General features: G+C 22.8%; 1 protein-coding gene across 1 annotated transcript; it reads right to left on the bottom strand.

Moving 5' to 3' along the window:
* Positions 1-1,984: 1,984 nt before the first annotated feature.
* Positions 1,985-24,941, bottom strand: LOC145831534 (DCN1-like protein 3). The gene is made up of 8 exons (XM_082938818.1): positions 24,821-24,941; positions 22,384-22,471; positions 20,796-20,957; positions 20,302-20,445; positions 19,379-19,532; positions 17,706-17,816; positions 4,299-4,439; positions 1,985-3,097 (listed from the first exon to the last, which is right to left on the bottom strand). The coding sequence occupies exons 1-8, from the start codon at positions 24,891-24,893 to the stop codon at positions 3,068-3,070; spliced, it is 903 nt and encodes a 300-aa protein (XP_082794944.1). The 5' UTR covers positions 24,894-24,941; the 3' UTR covers positions 1,985-3,067.
* Positions 24,942-26,549: the final 1,608 nt, after the last annotated feature.

Genomic DNA, 26,549 nt, shown 5'->3' with positions numbered 1-26,549 from the left:
TTGTTGCCGGCTCTAAAATTTTTTATCTAAATTATTTTACTTTAAGGGGCCTTTGAAGTTTTAAACCAAGTAGGAAAGCTAAAATAAGTTTACACAATGGTATACTTACTTAAACTTCTTTAAATATATATTAGTTTTTTTAAATCAAAATACGATATGTTTTTTAATTTCATTCAAACAAAACTTAAAAAACAAAACCAATCTTTTATATTTATAAAATAGTTACATACATGTAGTTTGTTAAATATCAAAATAATTCAAGCTTTATAGAGAACAACAAAAAGTTCAGAGTTTTGTACACTTACTATAAAACCTTCCTTTTTGAATTGAAAAATTGTAGTAGTCTTTTTAAAAGTTTTTAAATACTTGGACAACTTAAAAAACTACTTTATAAGGTAAAATAAAAGTGGTAGCTTATTGATTTCATGTAATTTATTTACTCATTCTTTAACTAAAGCATTTAGTTTATTAAAAAAGTTAACAGTTAAAAAGTTTAATCAAAATTGAGACTTTTTAAAGTTGATAGAACAGTTATACATTTCTCGTTAATTCAACAACCTCTGCGTTACGAAACAATAAAATAAATAATGCATATTTTTTAGAATTAAATAGTTATTCTCATAGGATTAAATATTTATATCAATTCAAAATCAAATATTTATGTCTTGTCAAATTAAATATTAATAGATTTTTGAATAAAAACGTACATTTCTTGTCACAATTTGGTGTTTTTTGATCAAAAATGCTTAAACTTTTGAAGATTACATAAAACAAACTTTAATTAAAAAACATTTTTTTTATTTAAATTAAAACATAAATTTTTGCAAAATCGAACTATCACTCGTTGAAAATCTTAAAACTTAATTAAATACAAAGCTTTTGATTTATTATTTTAAATTAGATTATAGTTTACTTCAGTGTTTTTTGTTTAAAACTAAGTTATGTTTTAAACCATCTAAATTCTTATAAATATACTGACGTTCTTTTAAAACGTAACTTGTTTGTTTAATCTTTAGTTTTTGTGTGTTTTATAAGTTAAAAACTTATGCTTTTAAGAATTTAAACACTAGTTTATTTAAACTCAATGGTTTTATTTTTAACTTATAATTGTATCATAAGGCTTCTTCTGGTGCAACTAAAAATGAGAAGTTTTTTATAACTTGGTAATAAACTTTATTAATAAAAGGAAACAAATATGACAAACTTACTCAAAGTTGTACAAAAGATTTCTGTAAAAAAATTGATTAAACTTGTCATGGTTATTAGAAAACTTTTTGATAATAACATTACAAAGAATTGTTTGAAAAATTGTTTCGAAATATTATAAATCAACACAACAATTAATTTATTGTCTTTTAAATATGCTGAAACAAATATGAAAGACAAAACAAACTGTTGTTTTAAACAAAGCTTGTGTTTATTTTACAAATCAAAGATTAATCCTTTTTATCATTCTTAGCAACATTGTTTTCATTGATCTTGTTTTCCGAGAAACAAAACTTTCTTTATCGTAAAAACCAATCATTGAAACAACTCACTTGTAATGCAAACAACCATGGTTAGATAAGAACGCAATATTATCTTGAAACAAAAGCGTTTGTGCGAGATAATATCTGCGTTTTGTGAATTTATCGTAATTCTTACCTTTATTATTAGAAAACCTAAAGTTTTAAGAAAGCATTGTTTTACCAAAATTTTTGAAACGTGTTTTTTGTTACAAGAAATATTTCCTTGCGTTGAGTTAAAATATTGTGCTATATTAAATTCATCTTTCGTTATACACTTTGACAGACTTTTTTTGACATCAAAAAATTATATCTATGGTTGTATTACAGTTAAGTCTAAACAAAACACTAGGTAGTTATGAATTTAAAGTTTCAATAAAAAAAAAACAATTTTTTATGTGCATTTTATTTATATAAAAAGGCAACAAACTATTTTATTGTGGGCAGCTTAAATTGAAGAAGTACAATAAAAAGAGCAGACACTAAAATAAGATTAATAATTTAAAAATTTAGTTACATAAACTAACAACTATGGTTTTGACATTAAATTACATAAAAACTAGAACTATTAATTATTCATAAATGTCAATAAATGCTTCTGAATATTATATTAATTCAAAACCCTTAAATTTTATTTGATCCAATTTAAACTCTTATGAAACTAATTTAAAACAGATGGTAGTTTAGGAATATTGAGACTTCAAAACAAAATTAAGAGTGTGTCAAATTTTAGTGAACTTGGTTTTGTTAAACTTGAGACACAGCTTAAAAAATATTAAAGTTTTGCTAACAGAAAATAAGACTTAACGAACACTGCTTAATAAAAGTACACCAAAGTTCGTTCATAATAAACTATCATAGTTTTTTTTTAATGATTTAAAACTGTAAAGATGTCAATCACAACACTTAAAAACGAAAATTACAAAATTTCAGTGAAAGTTCATTAAAATCTTGACAAAAATCTCTTAAAACTGGTGACTTAAACTAAAAAAGAAAGTCACCAATAAATTTTTGATAGAAATAGTGTGTAAAATTGCAAAACTTAAGCAAAAGGTTGTCATCTTTAAACCAGTAGTCTTTAAAAGAAACAAAACGTTAATGTTTCAGTAAGCATAAGACTTAAACTTCGCTTAAGTGTTTATATGTTGTTTTAATAAAACTTATGAAACCATGTTTTATGCAGTTTGAACTTAAAGGGCTAAAACTTTTTAAAACAAAAAATATTTTATAATGCATTTTTGCCTTTTTATAATGGGCTCAAGTTGTGAAAAGCTTATACATTTATAAATTTAGAATGAAACGTAACACAGATATCGAAAACATGTTTTAATTTCAAAAAAAAAAAACTGTTAAAAACAAGTCGGCAAAACCAGCATACTTAATGCAAACAAAACTTCAAACTTTCACTAGAAAACTCGACTTAAACGCGCTTAAGCAAACTTAATGCGTTTAAATATGAGTTAAGACGTACAAGCAAGGATTAATTTCAAGTATTTTTCACTTGAATGTTGTTTTTGTAGGTAAGTTTTGCGAAAATGTTTGTGGTACTGCACTTTGCTGTATCAACAGTCTTCTTGAGTGGATTCGATTTTCTGAAAAAAAAATCTGTTTTCAACGTTTGTTGTTATCATCTTCAAAAAATTTAACTTTTAAAAATTTAAACGCACAGAGTTTTATATTTAAAGGCTTCAAATACTTTTAGATTTTTTGTATACTTTTTAATACAGAATATTTATTATTTTAAGTTCGCTATTATTTTTTTGATTTGTGGAAATGTTTTAAATTTGTTTATTTTCTTTAAAGTTTTGTTAATTCACTTTAACTATAAAGTTAGATTAACAATAAACCTTATACTAAAAGCAATTCAAGATTTCTCTAAACCCTAAAAGTTTTCTTAGTTAGTAAACTTTATTTTAAGTTTTAAACCGAGTCATTACTTTAAAAACTTTTTGTTAAACAAGTATTTTATTCGGGGTTGCCACAGATTGAACTGAAAAAAATTCCTGACTTTTTCATCAAATTCTTAACTAAAACTTGTCGAAAACAAATATACAAAAACTTAAAATTGTGTAAAGTTTCAAAACTTAATTTTATACAGGTTAAAACAACAGTTCTTTTGACTCAATCATATAACTTCCATTGCACCATTTCAACCATCTGTGTATTATCGATGGATATGCAATAAACACCTCTATAAGCAAAATAATTGTATCTCTATCACATATTAAACATACACGTGAGATCATAGACGATTTTAATTTATTTTAAAAATTCAGTTAGACCCTGAAAAAAAATAATTGCAAAAGCAATTTAATTTTGAAAAAAATATTACCAAAAAGCAATTTATCGAGATGATAAACTTTCTTATCAAGAACATGTTTATATCAAATTTCCTGACTTTTGACTTTTTTTCTGACTTTTCCTGATTTTCCCGAATTTGTGCCAACCCTGTTTATAAGACACCTTTGTACTAGCGATGAACCTCTCTACCTATATACTTAATCATATTTGTTGGAATATCAATAAAACATAAAACTCGATTCGTATTTAAAACTAAATAGTTATTTAATAAAACAAAAACATATTTAAATAATCTTTTAAGTTAACGTTAAAATGTATTTATAAACACTTACACCGTACTAATGAATAAACTTTTGAGTAAAAAAACTTTAACCTTATTATTAATGATAATAAATGTTCAATAACTTACTTTAAAAAAAAATAATTACCAAACTTTGAAATTGTTTTTCAAAAAGTAATACTAATAAACAAAAAAGACAAACTCAAACAAACTTGCAACTGCTTGGTGACGAATTCGTCGAACACGCTCGGCCAGGCGTATGTGACGTCATAGTTGTGATAATCGTCACAATGGCTGATTTCTGACGACAAAACCAGAAACATGGACCAAGTATCACGTGATACTCTGTTTACCTGTTGAAATTTTATTTTTTTATATCAAACTTTACTAAAGTATGATATTATTTTGACTCAAAATTAGTGAAACATTAAAAAAGCCAGTAAAATTTAACAAAGATTTAAATTTCTGATTAAGAAAAAATCTGTTCATCTACAACTTTTATAAATTTAGTCAAATATGTTAACGTGAACCTACATAACAAAATTTCTGATTGTTATACAGAGTTTTATCTGTTTTTAAACAAATAATGTAAGCATTTCTACAATATCATGTATATTGTGCTTAAAGTTATGGTAACATTTATATTAGTTGCATTCAACAGAACTAAAATAATCAAAATACTAAAATCTTAAGTAAAAAATTAACAAACTTTAAAAGTCCTGGTTCAGAGAAATTGTATTAATTTTTTTTGTTATTTAGTCAAATTTATTAACATAAAGTTGTATTATTAACAATTTACATAATAATGTTTTTGAAAGTCAACTTTGTCAGTTATTATACTGCAGTCTTTTAAATTTTATATCTATTTTTAAATCAATAACATTTTAATAGGTCTAAGCAGAAAAAAAATTTCAGTATTTATAAATATCGTACTTTAAATTAAACATAATATGTAAAATCAAATACATGTTGGTTTTAAAATAAGCATTGTCAAAACTTGAAACTTTGATTAAACCGGCATAAAGGCATTTCTTACATATTTTAATCATAGTTAAAAAGTAAATAACAAACTATAGTAACATCGAAATTGACAACTAAATCGAAATCAATAAATATAAAATTCATATTAATTTTTTTATTAAATATTACACAGTCAATAAACCAGTTGTTTTTTCAACCTAATATGTAAAAGCAAAACCTTTATTTATGAAATTACATTTGTAAATACTTTTATTAGTTTTATTACAATTTTTTTTTATTGTTAAAAAAGTTACCATTAAAGCAGGTTTTAAAACTTATTTTTAAATCATAACTTGTTAAGCGAAAAAAAAAAGAGCAATATAAAAACTTTTTGGTCTGTTTTTGTGTTAATTTATGCTCCATTTCAACGCAAAAACTTTTTCAGTTGTTAACAACAAATTTTACATTGTATTTTAAAAAAATCAGCACACATTAATAAGTAACCACACCTAAAACTACATTAAAACTTGTTTGAAAAATGATGTAAAACATTAGATAGAAATTAAAAATTGTAAAGAAAAACTATAATGTACTTAAAAGAAAAACGTATAGCTATTTTTATATTAGAGAGGTTTAGTTTGTAAAACTAATACATTACTTCTTCAAATAGGAAGTAAAAATAAAGTTTCTAACTAATGAGAAAAAAGTTTATTTTGTATCAACGGATACAACTTTAGTATACAAATTATGTATAAAAACAAAAAAAAAAAGGCATAAAACATGACGTTTACTAAACTAATCACAATTATAGCTATTTAAGCAATTTCCAATTCAATTACCTAGTCTAAACAACAACAAATCAACAGTTCAAACTCCTTGTACATAATTAAGTTATTTTTAAACTTTATAACATATGAGTTTAGCCATAAGACTAATACAACGAATTATTTATAGCAATGTGCTGATTTAGAATTTAATTTCAAACTTACACGCTATCTGTTTAATATAACTATAAATATTGTAAATAAGACTTTGAAGCTTTAGAATTCCTTGTTATAAATACTTGCTTTGTAACAAAATACAAAACATTTATCACAAAAATAAACAGTATTTTTTTATAATCAATAAAACGATTTGAAATTAAAAACATTACTTTCGAAAATTATTTATTTTCGAAGTAGTTAAATGCATATTTAACTTTTGTCTCTTTGAAAAAACCTTGTAAAGCTTTTTAAAATATCATATTTTTTCTAAACACAATAAAACGACTTTGTTATAATATTATTACTATTTCTGTTGTGATTGTAATTTAGTACGCTTATTATTTAAGTTTCTAAAACATAAAGAAATTAAAAAAACAAAGACTTCTAAAAGTTTTAGGTAAATATAAAAATAACTTGTGTTTTAAATACTTAGTTTTTCAGTTTTTTTAAATGTGCAAAAACCTTTAAATTATGTCTTTTAACATCTTGTACAACTACTTCTTAAAACAATATGTAAAACCAAGTTTTTTTAGTAGAAAACTACTTACTAACACTTGAAATACATTTACTTAAAAAACACATTTCAAGTTCAAAATAACATAAAAAACTATAAATTCAAACTAAAATTCTAAACAACTAAACTGTTTAAACTACTAAAATATTATAAAAAAATTGTTTAATAAAAAAAGTAATAAGATTTTGTTTTCTAAAACTAAAAGCTTATTTGCATGTAGACAAAAACATTTCCTTTGTTGAAGTTTGAAAAGGTAAAACTTCAATTATTTTTAAACTATACATACGACCAGTGAAGTTAAGGGAACATCATAAAACAAACTTCAAAACAAAAAGTTTACAATATGTATATAACTTTTTTGAAATGAAAGTATTAAAATGTCATATAGTCAAAACAAGTAACATACATAATTGTTGAAAATTACACCGTTTATATTCACATTTGTAACTTTATATATTATGTTAGTAGTCAGATAAATATGAACGTTTTATTTATACGAACGTGACAAATCGAAATTTAATTGCACTGCGACTTTTTACGCTTTTTATTGTTAAATATAGTTAAATGAAGTAAAAATAAAACATAAAAATATGCTTAATAAATTTTATTGATTAAAATGTAATGTTACCACAAAAAGCTTTTTATTTATAAACTTTATCAAAGCAAGTTAGTCTTCAATTTGATTACATTTATAATTTGCTAATTTACTTTATAAAACTTATGATCAATTATTTTTCTAAATAATTTTAAATTTTCAAGTCACTTATTATTTTTAAATAGTTTTTTTTTGAACTGATTTTGATACATATTTTTGTTTTATCTATACAGTTATTTTTAATAGGCCCTTTTTTACTTAAAAATTATGAAAACGAGTTCAAACTTACAAAACTATTTTAAAACATTTTAATATAACATTTTGTACTATCATTTCAAAAGTTAAACTGCGTTATAAACAAGACACGTTGAAATTCAAAAAAATAGCAATATCATGGAAGTCTAATAAAATTGTTTTACAAAAAAAAATGTTGCTTAACAAAATTTATTAAAACATACTACTTGAAGCAAATGCAACTTATATTTAAAATGTTTATTATAACCTAATATAACACCAGCACCTATTGTACAACAACATTTTAGCAAAAAAAAGCCTTCACCATCAGCAAAAATCATTTAGCACTTACCAAGATTAGTAAAAAAGCAGAAGCATTTTGACAGATAAAAATAAAATACATTTTTTATAATCTTATATTCTCCTGTAAGTTTTAAAGACAAATACAAAAAAGACGTTTTATTATAGGAAACAGACTTGATTACACTAAAAATTTTATATTTATTGTTTGTTGTTGAATACCATTAAAAGGAGAAAAATAATACACGTATTTTTGATTTATTTAAAAAAAAGTATGTTGCAATCAGATTAAAGATTAGAACATAGTTTTTGATAAGATAATCACATTTATGCAGTTTAAAAAAATAATTAAATTATTTACATGCCTTTTATTACAGTTTAATACTATGCCACAATTAATTTTAATAAAAAGCTTATAAAGTATTTTTCATATAACCAGACTTATATTAAAGTGTAAAAAAGAAAAAAAATGTTGATTAGTTTTCCACAGCAATCTAATTACTTAAGTAGTTTTCTTAAGTTTATCGTTTTTAGTTAAAAATACTATTGTTTTACTTCAAATGTCTGCAGTAAGTTTCGGATGAGTTGCAGTGAAAATATATTAAAATTTTTATTGAAAAACATTGATTGTTATTTATAAAGGTATAAAAAACTTATATGGGTAAATAATCGTATATTTACAAATTAGTTTATACAAAGCATTTTTGCCCAAACCTAAGCAAAAATGATCTTCGTTAACCAAAACATTTTAACTTTTTGTATTGGGAAACACATTTCACATTAAATATTCGATTTAAACTATATGAATAAAAAAATGTGATTAATAAAATTTAATTGCAAATACAATTTGGCCTCAAAAGCTTTTTTATTTATAAATTTATTTAATGCAAGTTATTTTTGAATCATTGAACTAAATTTTTTATTCTAATTTTTTCTAAGTTTAATGATTAGCTTTCTTTGTAACAAATTTTAATTTCTAAAGTTACTTGTTTTATCTAAATCAAAACTCATACTTGAATTTGCGATTTAAAAGTTAATAGAACATGGATTTAAGTTTAAACAAACTTTTTATGCTTTTATGATTGGTCAAGTCGTCTCAACTAAAATCAAACTTAAGGTTTTAAAACTTTTAGAAACATGAAAATTACTACTTTTTTTCTTAAAGAAATTATTTTTAAATAAATTACATTCAATACAAAATTTAATCGAATAGAAAATCCGGTATTTACGATAGGAATGTAAACTGATGTAAAAAAATAATTTAATTTGTAAAATGATACAAAATATTTCTAATTTGCTTTAGTTGATTTAAAATTTATTTTATCTGAAAAACTAAACTAGTTGTACATAGTAGAGCTTTCAGTTTTTATTTAACAATTCTATTATTTTTTAAACAAAGAAAGTTTAACATCTAAAGTATACAAACTTAAGAAATATTAAAAGTAAATTAATTCTTGTTTTAAGATAATTTATTGTTGTAAGTTTTCAGAAAAACAACTACCAAATTAACAAATTACATTACGAAAATTCTAAAAAAAAAAAGTTTAGTATTCTACTAGTAAAAAAATTATATATGTATATCTAACAGATAATAGTTGCAAAATCATAAGTACATTTTTTATTATAATAATAAAACTGAGTAAACTTAAAACCTGTAATTTCCAAAAATTAGTTAACTACATTACAATTACAAATTTGTTTATATAAACCAAGGTTTCCTAAATTATTATATTACTGAAATTTAGGGGGCCATAAGTAGCAAAGACTGGAGGCAGGGGTTGTATAGGGGCCACAGAGGGCCATAATTTAAAACTTATACTAGATATTCTAGAGTTGATGGTGAAAGAAAAAAAACTAACTTGCACTAGATACATCTTGTTGGAGGGGGCCATAGTTTTTTATTTCTTTAAGGGGGTTTTATGAAAAATTTTTTGTGAAAGCTTGATATAAACTATTTCTAGCCAAAATAAAAACACTATTTATAAATAAACATATACCTATACGAGCTACATTAAAACTTAAGAAAACATGTTTTACATTTTCAAAAGTATAGTAAACACACAAATTACTAATAAATAATAAATAGCAAAAACCACCATTAATACAGAACCTGATATAGCTTTCATAGTAATTACGTTTTATTAAAAAAAATATATCGCTAATTTTTAAACGTAAGCTTTAAATAAACAAATACACTTTTTTTGAAGTTTTTGAAATACAGCTACTATTCAACTGATATATAACAAATTTAACTTCTAAATGTTTATAAATTTTTCAAAACATTAACCAATATAACGCATAGCTAGCAAAACTTCAACAAAATAAAGAAAAACTTTATTGTTTTTGTTTACTTTATAAATTAGTTTGTGCATAATTATTTTTCTAACCAGCTAAGGAAAAAAAAAATTCTTAATTGACATAATTGATTTGTGATTTTTTTGTGAAGTTTATGTTGTTTTAAATGAAAACTTTCTTAACTTTTTAAATTTTAAAACTTGAAATTTGTATATAGCTTGTAAAAAATTAAATCATTAAATATTACTTTAAAATTTTAAATTTTTAACAATAGTTTTTTTTTTATAACTAAAAGCTATGAAAAGTAGCTTTTTTGTTGTTATATACCACAAGCAAAAAAATATGTTTTAAATTAAACTACTTACTAATAAACAATTTAAAACTAACTAACATTCAGATAAAATTATTTTTATATAATTAACGAAGTTTTAGTACGTGAAATCATTGTAAACAATTACATTTTAATCATAAAAACCAATCATGTAACATCGAACTTTTATATAAAAGGCAAATGCATCAATTTTAGTAAAAGTCAGTCTTGAAACACTAACAACCTAACAGTTCAAAATACAACATTTATTATAGATTAGCATGCATGTTAGCGACATAAAAATAAACTTTTTTATTTATACAAACGTGTTAAATTAGAGTTTAATTGCTTCACTTGTGTATGCTGCTTTAAATTTAACAAGTTTTAATGTATAAAAATACAAAGCTTAAAAAATCTACTTATAAAATTGTTTTTTGACGTCTAACTACTTTTTGAATGTTAAACTTAGAGCAAGATTTTTTAGAGTTATAACTAATTAACCAAACAACGGCTACAATTATATACATTTCACAAAACTTAAAACTAATTAACAGCCTTTTTATATTCTTGTGCGAAAAGTATTAAATTAATTTAGTAATAAAAACCATAACCAATAAATTAATTTTGTAAAAACAAAAAAAAAGCTTTTAAATTATTATAAATAAAAAAATTAATTTACAAAAACGAACTTAAACATTTTAGAACATTTTTTGACATTTCATCAACAAAACAAATTACATGTGTACTAATTAAATTAAAGTTTAGTGAGTAAAAATAAAATCAATAGTTTAAATTTACATTATCTATGTTTGCGTAAGCTCGCAACTTTATACCATATGTCAGTTTCAAGACATATTTAAAATATACAAAAAATGTTAAAGTAAACATTTACTTCATTGAAACTTGTTAAATTATAATTAAATTAGTCCGCAATTTAGCATAGTTTAGTATTTTGCATTAATGTTATAATGGTGTAAAAAAAAAGTTTTAAAAAAAATAAAAGCATTTTTTTGAGTTATACTTTTAATGATCATTATGGATTATATATATAAAGTAATTGTTCTAGTTTAGACACTATAAACTGAATTGCATCAATATTACTTATCAACATACCTCAATTTAATTTTAAAGAAAAAACCAAAAAATTTAGACTTACATAAAATTTAAAACGTTTTATTCTACAATAATTAATTATACTGTAAGTTTACTAAATTTTTAAATTTTCTTTTTAAAAATAATTTAAAATTTAGATAACATTTTTAGACATATTTTCTGACCAATATTTATTGAGTTGTCAAGTTTGTAAAATATCTCCCTTAAATGTTTAATCTTTTTCGTCAGTCAAATTAAGTCTATTTCCAGTATATTTTTAATATAAGGAAGGTTCAAAATATTGTGAAATCAGTGCTAAATTTATTTGTAATCATCTGAGAACTATTTTTAAATATTTATTGTTTACTAAAAGATAAAATTTCACTTTTTATAGTATTGATGAACTAGATTTAACCAAAACAATGAGAAGAAAAAAACCTGGTTTATATTGAGGCTGTTTCATAATAAAATTATTTAAAAAAGATAAACAAGTATATACATATTTGCTTAACTATAAATATATTATAAATTATTTTGTTGTAGTACTACTAACCTTAATTTAGTTTTAAAATTAATAGTACATAAGTGCTCAAAATTATACCGTTTATATTGAAAGTAACTTATAGCCACAATTGTTTGAAACAAGACAAGCAGATATTCATAAGCAGACTTGGATATATTATATACCAAAGGTAGGTGAGAAATAACATCTAACAAAACTTTTTTTGTAACAAAAAAAATTAAATGTTTAAACACCATTTTCCAATGTAATTACAAAAGTAAGTTGATGTAATTAAATTTGTAGCTACTTTGTAGTTTTATATGCATAACTTTTTTCTTTAAAATACTTCTTTTTTTTCTATAAAGAGGTATTTCATTTGTAATTTATTTTAGAAAAAGAATACACAGTTAGCAAAACTGCAGATGATTAAACAAAAAGTGTTGTTCCTGTTTACTTTATAAAGTGGTTTGTGCCTAATTATTTTCGCTTACCACCCAAGAAAAAAACTTTCTTTTTCAACAATACGGTTTTGTATTCTATTTATTTTAAACCTATTACTATAATTAATTGAAAACTTCAGATTTTTTTACACACATCCTACTACATCAAGTATGTCTTTTTTTAATTTTTAGCTAGTTTTGTAACTTGAGAACAGAAGATTTAATTAAAGCTTTGTGTCAAAAAAGCGATTAGATTGCGATTTTTGCGGTCATTATCATTGAAAAACACTAAAGAGTTGTAAAAACATATACTTAACACCAGTGTTTTAATTAATTATTACATTCCGTCAAAAAACATGCTTTTTAGTCAAATCTATATATAGCTTTTTTTCTTTAATTATATAACTATGCTTATAGCTGTTTTTGTGGTTTATAATGTCCTTGCAACGTTATTAGTTTTCAAAACGAAATAAGCACAACTCATTGATCTTTGTTTAAACTTTTGAGACAACTTTTCACGTTATGAAACAAAATAACCTGCAAAAATGTTTTTTTAACCAAAAAGATTACTAGTAAGCAGAAAGCTTTAGAAAACAGTGTATCTTGTCAGATTTTTTCCTATATGAACGGTAAAAAGTAAGCTATAAAATGATTCAAAGTAAAACTTAAAAAAACAACTTTAAAATTAAATTACAAGAAATAACTAACCACACAAAAGCAATGTTTTAAGATTTTAAATACAAATTAGTTAAAAAAATAACATTAATATAGTTTCAAAATAAAACCGTTAGTATTAACATTTCGTTTGCATTATATTCACAAGGCTGATTTAAAAACATTTTTTATTTATAAACAAGTGTTAAACTAGAGTTTAATTGCAAACTAACATGTTATGTGTATTGATATAATTTTATATAAGAATAAAATTACATTGGGAGCTTACTTAACAGTAATCTTATAAAACGACTTCCAAGTTTAAACTTTTGATTTTATACCCAACTATTTTCAGTTTAGCAAAAGCACAAATGTTCATAAAACTAAAATGTAATAACAACTATCTACTAAAACAAACCTATTTTTTTAATTAAAAAAAAACTTCTAATTAAGCAAATAAAATAAATTAAAATTTTTAAACTTTTGCAAACTCTAAAACAGTAAAACAGTTTTTATCTAGAGTTATAGTAAAAACTATTTAAAATAATATATTTATTTAAACCATAAGCACTAAACATTAATAAAATTATTACCCTTCTTAACGAATGTCAAAAAAGTTTGTACATTATTGTAGAAGAAAAAAAACTGACACTACAAAAAAAATATTTTCAAGAATAAAAGAAATTCCATATATTTTCTAATTAAAATAAAATTTCATTTATTAGGATACAAAGAAATAAATATTCTAAATTATGAATGTTTATATTTACGATAGCTAAAACATATGTTAGTAACACGACGTACCTTTGAATAACCAAAATAAAATATTAAACTAAACACTAATTTATGGAATAATCCTAAAATGTAAACTAATTAGTCCACAATATAACAAATTATTGTCTGTTGCTAAAATCAAAAATTGTGTTTAAAACTATTTTTAATAAGCACTTTTTTTAAAGTGTAAACTATAAATTTTTGTATTTGAATTAAACAATTTTTTTAAGTTAGATAGCATAAAGTATTACGCTCATATTACTTATCAACATCATTTACCTAAAATAAAAACTTATAAAATCACATTAAATTCTTATTAGTTATTGGAAACTAAATAAATTATTATTGCTTTAACTGCCAACATTTCAGTAATGATAAGATTTTATTTTTTAGATTTTCAGAATAATAAACATGTTACAAGATCATTTTTACATTTCACTTCAAAATTAAGTTTCAAGTTTGATAAAGTTTTAAGAAATATTTTAGCAAAGTATTGTAACCTCTACAGATATTAAGCTAAGTTTTTTTCTTTTTTATAAATCACAAAAAAAAAATTTCATTGTAGTTAATACAAAGTAACTCATCATTATAAAACTAATGCCACATTAAAATAAAAAATATTGAAAACAAGATTTCACATCATGACTATTTAAACAAAAGTATCAAGTATAGTTTATTGTAGTATATAGCAAACTTGTTTTATTCAAAACAATATATAAGATCTCAAAACATCACTTAAGTTGTTTTAAACTGAAAGTTTTACACAACAAAAAAATTTAAGTAAAAAGAAAGGAAACTAATGTATTTTTTAGATACATTGTTTATACATTGTTTACTGAAGTAAATGAGAAATGACCATAACAAATATTCTATATTGGAATTATAATTTCTAGAAAAGAAAAACTTTTCGATAAACCAATTGCTTTCGAAAAATGTTTACCTTTATATATAGAAAAATTCAATTTTGTTTGTTTTAAACTTTCATAAAAAACACAAAATCAGCAAAAAAGCAATAGTTAATGAAATTTTTGTTTCAGTTTAACTCACAAAAATATCATAATATCATTATAAACTATTATTACAAAAATATTATTATTGTTACTAAAACAGTTATATTCACTAAAACGCTTTTTGTGGTATTTATCGAAAAAGTATTTGTTTTTTGAAAAAAAACTTCCTGAATTTTTTTTTTCGAAATAATTTAGAACTTTTGGATCTAAATTAATGAAGGACTTGTACATTAATTAATTATTTTTAATAAAGTTGAAATATAATAGAAGTAGCTACTTTAACTTTAACTGACACAATTTGAAAAAATGAATTTTAAGTTTAAACATATGCATTCAGCAAAACAAAATACCATCAGAAAATACTGCTTTTAGGTAAAATATTTAACTAATACAGCGTGAGTGCTTTGTAAACACTTTTTTTACAAAATAGCAGCTATAATTTTTAAATTTCAAACTAAGCATCTATTTTTTTATCGGCAAATTTCTCATAGTGTTTGTATTTTAACTTCAGCTAACGTAAATCGAAAATAAACTTAAAAAAAAATTTTCAATCTAAAAAAAGTTTCAAAGCTTCCTCAAGTCAATTGTAAAACAAAAATAGTTTATAGATTTGGGTGAGAAATTAATTAAATAACGTTTGACGTTTTACGGTTTTTATTGTTAAATTACTTTACAAATTTTTAAAAAATACAGCTAACCTCAGTTTTTTAATTAAGTATTGCACTATTCCGAAAAAAACATCCATCTTAACTTAATTTGTATAAAACACTTCATTTTTAATTATATGATTTCGCTCATAACTACTTTTATTGTTTTTAATGTTCTGCATCATAATTAACTTTTCAATTACAAAAAAAAAACGTATCAAATGAATCTTAGTATAAATTTTAAAAACTTTTCATTTTATTAAAAAATAAACTAACTTTAAAAACAGATTTCATTTTATTTTGCGAAGTAATGACTAGTAAGTGTTAAAACTTGACAAACACATTATTAGAAAAATTGTTTCCTTAATTAACAGTAACACGTTAATATGTTAATTGTCAATAAATGGGAATGATACAAATCAAACATAATAGATAAAGTTTTTAAACAAAGTTACAAAAAAATAACTTATCACAAATAAAATAGATTAAGCAATTACAAAACTTACTGAAGTTAGTCGAAACAATCAAATTATAACAGTTCCAAATTAAACCGCTTGTATTTATTTCAACTTGCATGTTAGTCACAAGATAGATTTAAAAATACTTTATTTTATTAAACAGTCTTGTCAGATGAGAATATAATTACATTGTCACTTATCACGCATTGTTGGTACAATTTAAAAATTTTGTTCTAAAACCTTATTTAAAACTTTTAATGTTAACACATAAATTGTTATAAAGAATTTATTTTCATGTTTTTAAGATTAACATAGAAACAAGGTTTATTTATTGAGTTGCAAACTCATACGTAAAGGTGTAAGTTTAAATGTTGTAAAAACGCATTAGATAAAAAACTGTGTTTTGTTAAGATGCAACATAAAAATAAATATGTATCAAAGCAGTAGTTTCCGCCTTTAAATCAAAAATACTGTTCACATAAAAATATTTTGGTGTAAATTACTTATTTTAGTGCTGTAAACATCAGACTTGGTACACATTATAAAACACTATCTTGTAAATGAACTAAATTTATTTTTACGGAACAAAAAACTTTCTAAAAGAGAAAGTATAATCAATTAGCTGTTTTTTTTTTATATAATAACCTTAGTATAACAGCACAAAGTTAGTTTTAGCAACAATCTACACTTTAAAATAGTTAAAGATAAGTTTTCAAAAAACTCCGTTTTAATACAAAATAGTTCAGAAATTGAAAAAATATATATAATTAAAAACTAATTTTCAATTTATTTGCTAACTTTTCGCTGATATAACTAAAACGAAGCAAACCATTATAATTTAACAAAATTTTTAAGTCAATTTTCAAAAGTTTTCATTCACAATTTATAAAACAACAAGATGTTAAAATTCATACAAACCAAGGGCATAAATTCTACTAAGCAGTCGTATTTATTAGATAATGTTATGAAAATTTATAAACAATTTAAAAAAAAATTTCAAAACACATTTCAATTCACATCTTTGTAATAAACTTCAAGTATCAAATTATTTGATAAGTGTATTTTGAAAAACATGTTTTAGCTTTATTTTTGTAACACAATTAAAGATATTTGTAATTTTCTTTACTTTTTTATAAATATACAACTAAAGAAAACCTACAAAACAATAATTTTAAGTTTTTAAGCTTACTTTAAACTAAGCACAAATTTTAAGAATTTTACAATTTAATTCATCAAAGCTTTATTATGTTTATTTATTTTATACAACCCATAACTATAAAAATTTATTTTTTTTTTATCAAAAAACCAAAACCACTTTTAATAAAGTATGAACTTTAAAAACAATTTAACTAAAAGGACCATTATAAAAATTGCTTTAGAAAATAGACTAAATATATATTTATAATGCAAAATTTGATCTGATGAAGAAAAAAATTACAGGAATCTTTTAATTTTGGTACATGGTGTTAACTTTATTATAGTAAATAAAATTACTTACTAAAACAAATTATTTAAACTGAGGTAGAAGTCTTTAAAAAAGAGTATCAAAATGGACGGTCGGGGAATAAGGGAAAAGGAAAGAGGGGTGGCGTTTTTAATATTTGGGAACTTTTACTCATTAACTTGCTATTTTATAAAGTTTGGCTTGCTACATCATGAGGTAAAACTTAAACTAGAGCTTCCTAAAGTGGCCGATGTGAGGGGCAATAACTAGCAAGAAATAGAAAAACTTTAAAGGGTATATAACTAACTAATAAGCACAACTATGACATCAAGTTCGGATAAACACTTTAGAGTGATTTTGTTTTTTCAATGTTAAAAAAAACTACAAAAAGTTTATTTCAAACAAACTTTATTTTCGTTGAGGTAGATAATCCAGTCATCCAGTATGAACGGCTTGTTGTTTGTAAACACTATACTCCACATCTGAACTGCAACGTCGGTTGATAAATTTCGCTGACCCTGTATGAACAAAACGTTGAAAAAAATCATTAGGAATAACCAAGATATACTTTACAAGTCCTAGTAATATTTCTATCAAACTATTTTTTGTTTAACAATTTTCTTGTAACTTTTTACATTCAATTATTATATTTTTTTATGTAAAACGTATGTACAGATAAAAGGTTACAATTTTTTATTTTTATAACTAAGTGTATCATACGTTTAATATAGTAAACAAAAGTAAATTGTTTCGCAGTAATATTTTCTCAAAATGATAAATTTTTATGGCTATATTTAACAAACCTAACACCACATAAAATTTCTTAAATGCTGTAAGGTCGCCAAATAAAAAAAATTCTTAACAAAGGTGTACGAATTCAAACATAAGTTATAGTGCTAACAACATATGTTAGCTTCTCTCTAACAAAAACACATTATCGATTCTTATTTATACAACTTATTATATCAGCAAAAATATGGTTAAAACATCTCTGAAGGTTTTCAAACCGACAAAAGGTATTATTCGGCCCAGCTTATTAAAAATTAAAAAGGATTTTCTTTTGTATTGGCATAAACATTATTTAAGAATATGTTGGCAAGTATTGATTATATTGTCGCAAAAGTATTATAGAAAAAGATTTATAAGAAATGAGATTTTGCTAGTTTGAAATGATTTTAAAAGCAATGCTCTTTTCTAATTGAATTCGTCATAAAATGTTTTCTTCTTATTCGTGGTTATTTTGATGCTTTATATTTGTTTCGACAATCATTGTCTCAAAAGAGAAAAGTTTAAACAAGGCTTTTTGAACAAATGTCGACTAATTAAATATAATTTTTTTACTAACTACGCATGTCATACAAAGTGTTTTCGTAAAAACATTTATATAACTATAAGAAAAACGTTTGAACTAGTTCAACATTGCTTGACACATAAAACTTAAACTATTTTTACAGCATTTGTCGTAAAAGCACAGACAGATTAGGATTGCAAAAAAAAAAACTAGAAAAAAAAAAACTGTAACTATTTTTAACAGAAAGCTTGTATGATCTTTATTAGTTTTCCTCATAACTAAACTTCAATATTAATCAATTTTGGCAGACCAATTCCTTATATAGGCTTCAAAGCTTTAAATTTTTATGTCGTAATCAGTGTAAACTTTGTAAACTTACTTTTAAGATTATGACATACAAAATAACTAATCAGACTTGACATATAAACAAAATTATCTGTAAACATATTAAAATATCTACGTTTTAAAACAAAAACTTTATAAAAAACTAAATAAGTAAAATAACATTGTACTATAAACCAGATGAATTTAATAAAATAAAAAAGTAAATTCTTTCGATTTTACAAATTTAAACAGTGCTGTTTATTACACAAAGTGTAATGCTAAGTATGTTAAACATTATGTTAGTCAAGTAAAAGTGTTATAACAGTAAATTTTAGTGTTTGAATATCTTTTAAATTTCAAAATAAAAGAGTCACTAATACTGTTAAGTTTTTTTTACATAAAGCTTTTAATTTATAAGTTGTTTGTAACAACAACATAAGAGTAAATGGTATACAAAACACTAACAGTTTCAATATCAAGGGAGTATTGGAATGTGAAGTTGTACAAATCTTCGAAATTTGCAGGCTTGACAGCATCTTCTTCTAATTGAGGTAGCTTAGATTTAAAGGATTCTATTGAGTCGACTTTAAGGAGTTTGCAACCCTCCATAAATTCTTTTCTGTTTGTTTGATTGGTAAAAATTATAATTTGGTATAAATATTTAAGTGTACACTGTATTAAAAAATATTTTTTAATCTATCCATTTTATAGTTCATAAGGTCTTTCCTAATAAACTTTAAAAATTCATATTAATCAAAAAGTAAAATAGAACCAGTTTGCCTGCTAAAAAATGATATAAGTGAAAATAATTTCAATACTTTATACATTTTGTGCTGGGAAGTAGCAATTCTAAAAATATTAAAAAATAAAAACTGCCTTCAAGATTACAACACCTATAAAAAACAACTACCAGTTAATACACATCATACCACTATGTAGTTGAAAAATTTAAATCATAATTTCTACTGTGGTTTATAAATAAATGTTTTATAGTAAGTACATGATAAATAACTAGTCAAATAGAAAAAGAAAAAATTAAGTTAGATTTTCTGGTACTTTTTTAAAATTGTTAAAAAGAGATAACTTGATGTAAAATGTTCAAGTAGTTTAAAAAAAATAAAAAACATTCATCACAAAGTATTTAAAATGTATCAGAAACACACTTCAAATTAAAATAAATATTTTAGGATAATACTAAAAATAAAAATGTACAAATTAAATTTTAGTAAAAAAAAAACATAAACAGAAACAACAAAGTAAATGTAATAATAACCTTGTGACAGTAAATTGAACAAGATATTGTGTAAATAAAAATGTTTTTAAAGAGTATACATAGATTAAGCAATTTTTAATTAGAATGTCAAAAACAAAAAAAATATTAAACAAACCTGGAGAATTGACACTGCACTGAAGCCTTGAACTTCCAAGCAATGATTAAGACAACAAAATCAGTGGGCTTTAATTCCAAGTCTTTACACAAAAGGATAATTCCGTCAACCCCGATCAAGTCTTCTCTTTTTTCATCTTTGTATCTGTTAGAGTGCATTTGTAAGTAGTTTTAAAGGCATTAATTTTTTTCTTTAGAAACTTTGTTATATGCCTTGTTTTAAAACCTTCCACAAGTAACTATTGTTTTTAAATAATAAACCAAAAAAAAAGCATATGAAAGCCAACTTATTTTGCTACAATAAATTAAAACTAATATGAAATTCAAAGTCATAGACATCATCTTTTTTTTAAAGAATTTTAAAGCTGCATACATTCTTGATTAAAACAATTAAGAAAAATATTTTAACAATAAGCAAAAAGTGGTTTGAAATTTACTTTAATAGTTTTGAATCAAAACAAAAACTTTGAACAATTTTTGAAGTTATAATTGTACCTGTCAAACAAGTCTTCCAAACCGCCCCCACTATTTTGCTTTGTCTTGTTGTCATGGTTATTGGTTGCTATGTGGTCCTTCTTGTTGTTGTTGTCCCCTGACTGCTGGTTTGGAGGTGTTACAGGGGAGTTTTTGTGCACCCCATGTAGTGTGAACGAAGTGCTAAAAAAATAATTTTTATTTACTTTTTTTATACTTATGTCTTTAAAGCTTTTGAAATTGTCTCTTTAGTTTTTAAAATGACTTTTGAATTGGTTTATAAACTTTTTATCAGTATAAGTCAATTTTAAGTTAAACATTTTTTTAACAGTTTGTACTATAAAACATAATTTAATTGTGTTTGTAAAATCTTTTATGAATACAGACACTTAAGTTAAAATATTTTGTTTTATTATTTCCATTATAATTATTGAAATGAATTACTAAAAACTATTGTGATTGTATGAGATTTTGGTGTATTTAAACTTTTAATTTTGTATTTTTTATTAGCAACATACCAATCTATTGCTATAGCATTAGTATCCTACAGGAAGTGAGTAAAAAATGTGATAGAGCACAATATTATAACTATTTCATGTGTAAAAATTTAAAAAATACATCTTCACAAAATTTGTTATGCTTGTCAAAAGAGTACTTGTTAAGCTTATATTAGCAGGAATTCTTTAATTATATAATATATACTTTCAAATATTATAATAATAATAAAAAATCATAGATATATTCTACAATCTACTTTAAAATAAAAACCTTACAAGAGTTATATAATAATGTCTGCCTATAATCAAAAAGTTTATGTTCGTTTCTATTACCAATGTAATAGCAATTTTTATAAAGTATTATACTTTATATTAATTTTTATTGTTTACAGCATTTTTGTATTTCTGTTAAGTTTGTGAAATTTTGTTTTATAATTGTAATTATAAAAATAATATATAAAATAATAATCATAGATATATTCTACAATATACAATAAAATAAAAACCTTTCAAGAATTATCAAATAAGGTCTGCCTATAATCAAAACGTTTATGTTTGTTTCTATTACCAATGTAATAGTAAGTTTTATAAAGTATTATACTTTATATTAATTTTTATTGTTTACAGCATTTTTGTATTATTGTTAAGTTAGTGAAATTTTGTTTTATAATTTTAATTTACTACCTTCTTCAAAAATTAAAATTTCATTTAATGAAAAGACTTGTTTCTTTAAGTTGAAAAAAAAATTATCTAAGAATAAATTAAAATAAAAAATTTTTTGGTTTAAAAATAAAGTAGAATTTTATTTTAGCATTCATTTCACAACAATTAATTGATAGTGTGAAACTTCACAGTAAAATTAAAATATATATAAAAAAGGCTTACAAATTAAGTTCTTTTACACAGCCAATGAAATTTTTTTCTTTTTTAGTTAGAAAATTAAAATTTTATTTAAAACATTTTAAAAGTATGATAACATAAGTAAAACTTTAAGTCTTTATTTAGTGCACACTTTAATAAATTAACTTTTATTTAACTTTAAATAAAAAAACTTCTGATGAAACCCTATAAAACCAGTAAACTCCTTGCACAAATTTTGAAAACATTCTTACTTGTTAGTTTCACTTGATAATTCTTTTGCTAAGGAAATGTTTTTGGGCCTTTTTCTTGCTTGATATTTGCTTGCATGTTTTGCTTTACCTTAAAAGTATTAAATAAATATAAGATATAGTTTTAAAATTTAGATTAGCATTTATGTTTTTTAAATTAGAACAGCTTACTATTTTATTGTTTCGTTTTTCTAAAAAGTTCAAAAACTTCTTAGCTTAATTACAAATTATATTTAGAAAAGAAATATCAATTGTACAAAAGATGAAGGCCATAGAAGGTCTGCTTTTTGTCTAGTTGGTTTTTTTAAGTGCTCTATCTTTTCCAATCATATTTTTTAACTTTTTACAAAATAAGTTCAAAATAATTTTTGAGCTATATGGTGGAGGTTCAAAGCTGGTAAGTTCAAGTAGATTATTCTTAAAGATCTGACCAATAAGAAGCTTTCTATCTACTATTGCGTATTTTAATCTTATACTAACTTTCATAGGTATGGTCATAAATATTAAAAATATTTTGAATTATATATATACTTTTTTTATTTAAAATCCTATTTTTTAACTTTATTTCTATCTTTTATAAATTCAACTTGTCATTTCTTTTAAACAATTCAAAGATCTTTTCTTTAAAATAAGTTTTTGTTTCAAATAATATAAAGAGAAAACTTACTATGAAAAAATTGCAGTCTCATCAATTGTTAAAATACTTTGTTTCACAAACTAAAATATGTCAATAGTTAAACAATATTGTTTGTTCAGCAAAATGTTCTTAATTACTTTTAGTTCAGTTTTTATTTGAAATACCTTGACACCCTTTATGTCTTTAATACCAAGAGAACTGCTTTTTTCAAGTCTAAACATAAAATTAATTCATACACTTTTATTTTCAGCTTTTTCTGTATAACTTTAGTGTTAAAAAATTAATTTATTAAATTTATTTAAGTTGTTGAATACTTTAAAGTACATTGAGGGGCAGCACATAGTTTTTGTTTCAAATAATATAAAGAAAAAACTTACTATGAAAAAATTGCAGTCTCATCAATTGTTAAAATATTTTGTTTCACAAACTAAAATATGTCAATAGTTAAACAATATTGTTTGTTCTGCAAAATGTTCTTAATTACTTTTAGTTCAGTTTTTATTTGAAATAACTTGACACCCTTTATGTCTTTAATACCAAGAGAACTGCTTTTTTCAAGTCTAAACATAAAATTAATTCATACACTTTTATTTTCAGCTCTTTCTGTATAACTTTAGTGTTAAAAAATTCATTTATTAAATTTATTTAAGTTGTTGAATACTTTAAAGTACATTGAGGGGCAGCACATAGTTTAAGTAAACTTTATGAGTTTTCCTTTATAAATTTTTAGCTATGATACAAATTAGGAAATAATTATTATAAGCCCTAATATAATTTTTATTCAACTATTTTTTGATGATGGTTAAAATTTAAATAAGTATCATTTGAATTAATTTAAAAACTTATTTTTGCTTATATTTTTGTAATTTAAATTTGTAATTGTATTTTTTAGCTTAGTGTATAAGTTAAAAATTTAAATTATAAAGATATAAGTAATTACTTTATTTTCTGAATGGCCTAAGAGTATTTGTAGCACCTAAGAAAAAAGATTAACATATATGCTCAATTTTTCAGATAATAATTTTTTTATGCTAGGAAAACATCAGACTTCCCTTTACAACAATAAACGTTTTATGAGGGTTAAGCAAGCAACTTGTCATCCCCTGTAGTTCTACCTGCCCCTTTAAAATTAACATTTAACTAACCAAAAAATAAATAAAAAACTATCATTTTAACTGAAAAAAAATCCCATGGTGACCTGCATTTGGCAAACACTCACAAGGTTAAAATCTCAACATTTAAAACTAAAAAGTGTAGGAAAATCATGAAGCTCAACCCAAGCAAGTATTTGCCAACACTGTGACAAAAATAAATCAACAATCCACTTAAATGGTCACTATCACTTGTATTGTCATAAAAACATTTGTAATTTATTATTTACAGTCTAAAAATATATATACGTCCAAAATTTTTTACACTCTATGAATCTAAACTACATTTTTAAATGAAAATAGTTATTACAATAAGATAAAACCAAAAACTAAAATGATATCATAAAATTTTTGTAGAAAAACAACAATATTATTTTAAGTTAACTTTTAAGATATAAAATAATAAAAACATAAATGATAATTTTACTAGTTTTACCAGCAACATTTATTACTTAAATAAAATCAAAATCTTGTTTAAAAATCATTATTTATATGCATGCATTTTGTAAACAATGAAAACCTTATATATAAACTGTGTTTAAGAATAATTTTTTAATATAAAATTTTCTTACACAGAAAAAATAGAAATTTAAAAGTTAAAAAAAAAAGAAAATTAGTATACAAATTCTCTCAAGCAAGAAAATGTACTTACAGTTATTTTTGTTTCCATCAGAGTGCAGTTCAGATCTTTCACATCTGTAGCAAGAAGTCAAGTTTGACCCCATCTTTCAAACCAAAAAATTTATGTTTAGTACTGGTCTTGGTATTTTACAGCATTTAATATACTTTTTCAAAAGAAAAAAAGAAAACTCTCATGAATAGAATTTTGTTTTGGCCAATTGCAATTCATTTAACAGCTGACTGAGCATCATAACAAACGCTCTTTACAGCTTTAGTGGTTGAAATGTATTATCAACAAAAAAACAATGTAAAGCTAACGAAGTAACACAAATTGAATATAATATAAATAAAGTAACAATAAAATGAAGTGTAAAGGGAGAATAATAAAGTTTTCAATTTTCAAAATAAAAGCGATTAGTACAAATGTGATAAAATTTAATTTAAGTTATTTCTTTTAAATTAAACAAGTGGAAATTTTTGTTAAAACAAATCAAAAATCTAGTACTACTACTGAACTAATTAAAAATTATTGTAACGCATTTTTTAAAAATTTTCATTATCAATTTTTGTGATAAAATTTTTTATACACCTCTTTTTAGTAACAATAAATCGTTAAAAAAAATTCATCGTCATAAAAAAAAAATAAAGCATAAAACTGATGTTTTATATAATTTAAAAAAATAAAACATACTTGTCCTGGACCTGGACAAGACATTAAAAGGTACTCGTGGTGTTCGACTCGATAACCAAAAGTTTTTTTGTGCACCAGGTCCTAACACATATTTAAAGCGTCTTTTTTTTGTTGTTCAAAAAATTTTATTAATAGACAATAAATTCAAAAAAGGTCAAAATACTTGCCAAAATTTAAGTATGGCCTAAATATAGCGGTTTTAATAAAAAAAAGTTTCCTAAACTTAGATCGGTATGCGTTATAGTATTTATAAATAATTTATATTCAAATAGTTTTTTTAAAGCAAAATTTTATATAAACTCAATTGTTTCCAAAAAAAATTGTATCGTCATGTTGTTTATTGAACGATAAAAAAGCGCTCAAAAAGTTTGGTCTAAGGACTTGGTACACAAAGGAACCTTTCAGTTATCGAGTCGTGCACCACATGCTTATAAAGCTTCTTACGAGCTATTACACATATTTTTTTCATCATTTAAATGTTTAAATCTTTAGTTGTAAAACAATTAACTAAACGAAATCAATTAAAAACTAAAAAAGTTTATCAGAAACAAGGTTTTTACATTAAATGACCAGTTTATACTTGAAGTTAAGCAACGATATGCTGATATTTTCTATGATTTTTATCTATAGTTCTTTTTTCTATAACTTATATATTTATTTACTAAATGATTACAACTTTAATTTTTTGCTGGTCTACATAAAGTACTTACTAAAACAATTTTTTCTATAAAATAAAAACAAAATGACTTTTTTTATAAATTTGTCGACAACATATAAAAAAAAATATCACTTTTTGTATCTTTTAAGCTTTATTAAACTGTTATACTGTTTGTTTCTGTTTACTAATACACGAAAATCATATAAAATCTATTTAATTTGCTAACCATTTGTTTCTAATTAGATAGTAAGTGTAAAAATGGTTTGTTAGAAAGGTTTGATAATTTTTGAAATTAAAAAATTTACTAACTTGAATCTGAATATTTAGTTAGATATTTATGCAAAACTATTAATATTTATTTAAAATAAATTTACTAAAAATAAACTAAAAACTGTATTTATTTTTATTAGA

The sequence above is a fragment of the Thalia democratica genome, chromosome 1 (genome assembly GCF_965202585.1).
Source record: "Thalia democratica chromosome 1, ktThaDemo2.hap1.1, whole genome shotgun sequence".
NCBI classification, from domain to species: domain Eukaryota; kingdom Metazoa; phylum Chordata; class Thaliacea; order Salpida; family Salpidae; genus Thalia; species Thalia democratica.
The sequence above is the reverse complement of the archived record's forward strand: the minus strand, read 5'-3'. Positions and strand labels throughout refer to the sequence as shown.

Excerpts from the sequence above, each read along its gene's own strand:
- LOC145831534 (XM_082938818.1), bottom strand. The coding sequence starts at position 24,893 with ATGGGGTCAAACTTGACTTCTTGCTACAGATGTGAAAGATCTGAACTG. Across the intron at positions 22,472-24,820 it reads TGATGGAAACAAAAATAACT|GTAAAGCAAAACATGCAAGC; the intron begins GTAAGTACATTT and ends AATACTTTTAAG. Across the intron at positions 19,533-20,301 it reads GTGCAGTGTCAATTCTCCAG|AAAAGAATTTATGGAGGGTT; the intron begins GTTTGTTTAATA and ends TCAAACAAACAG.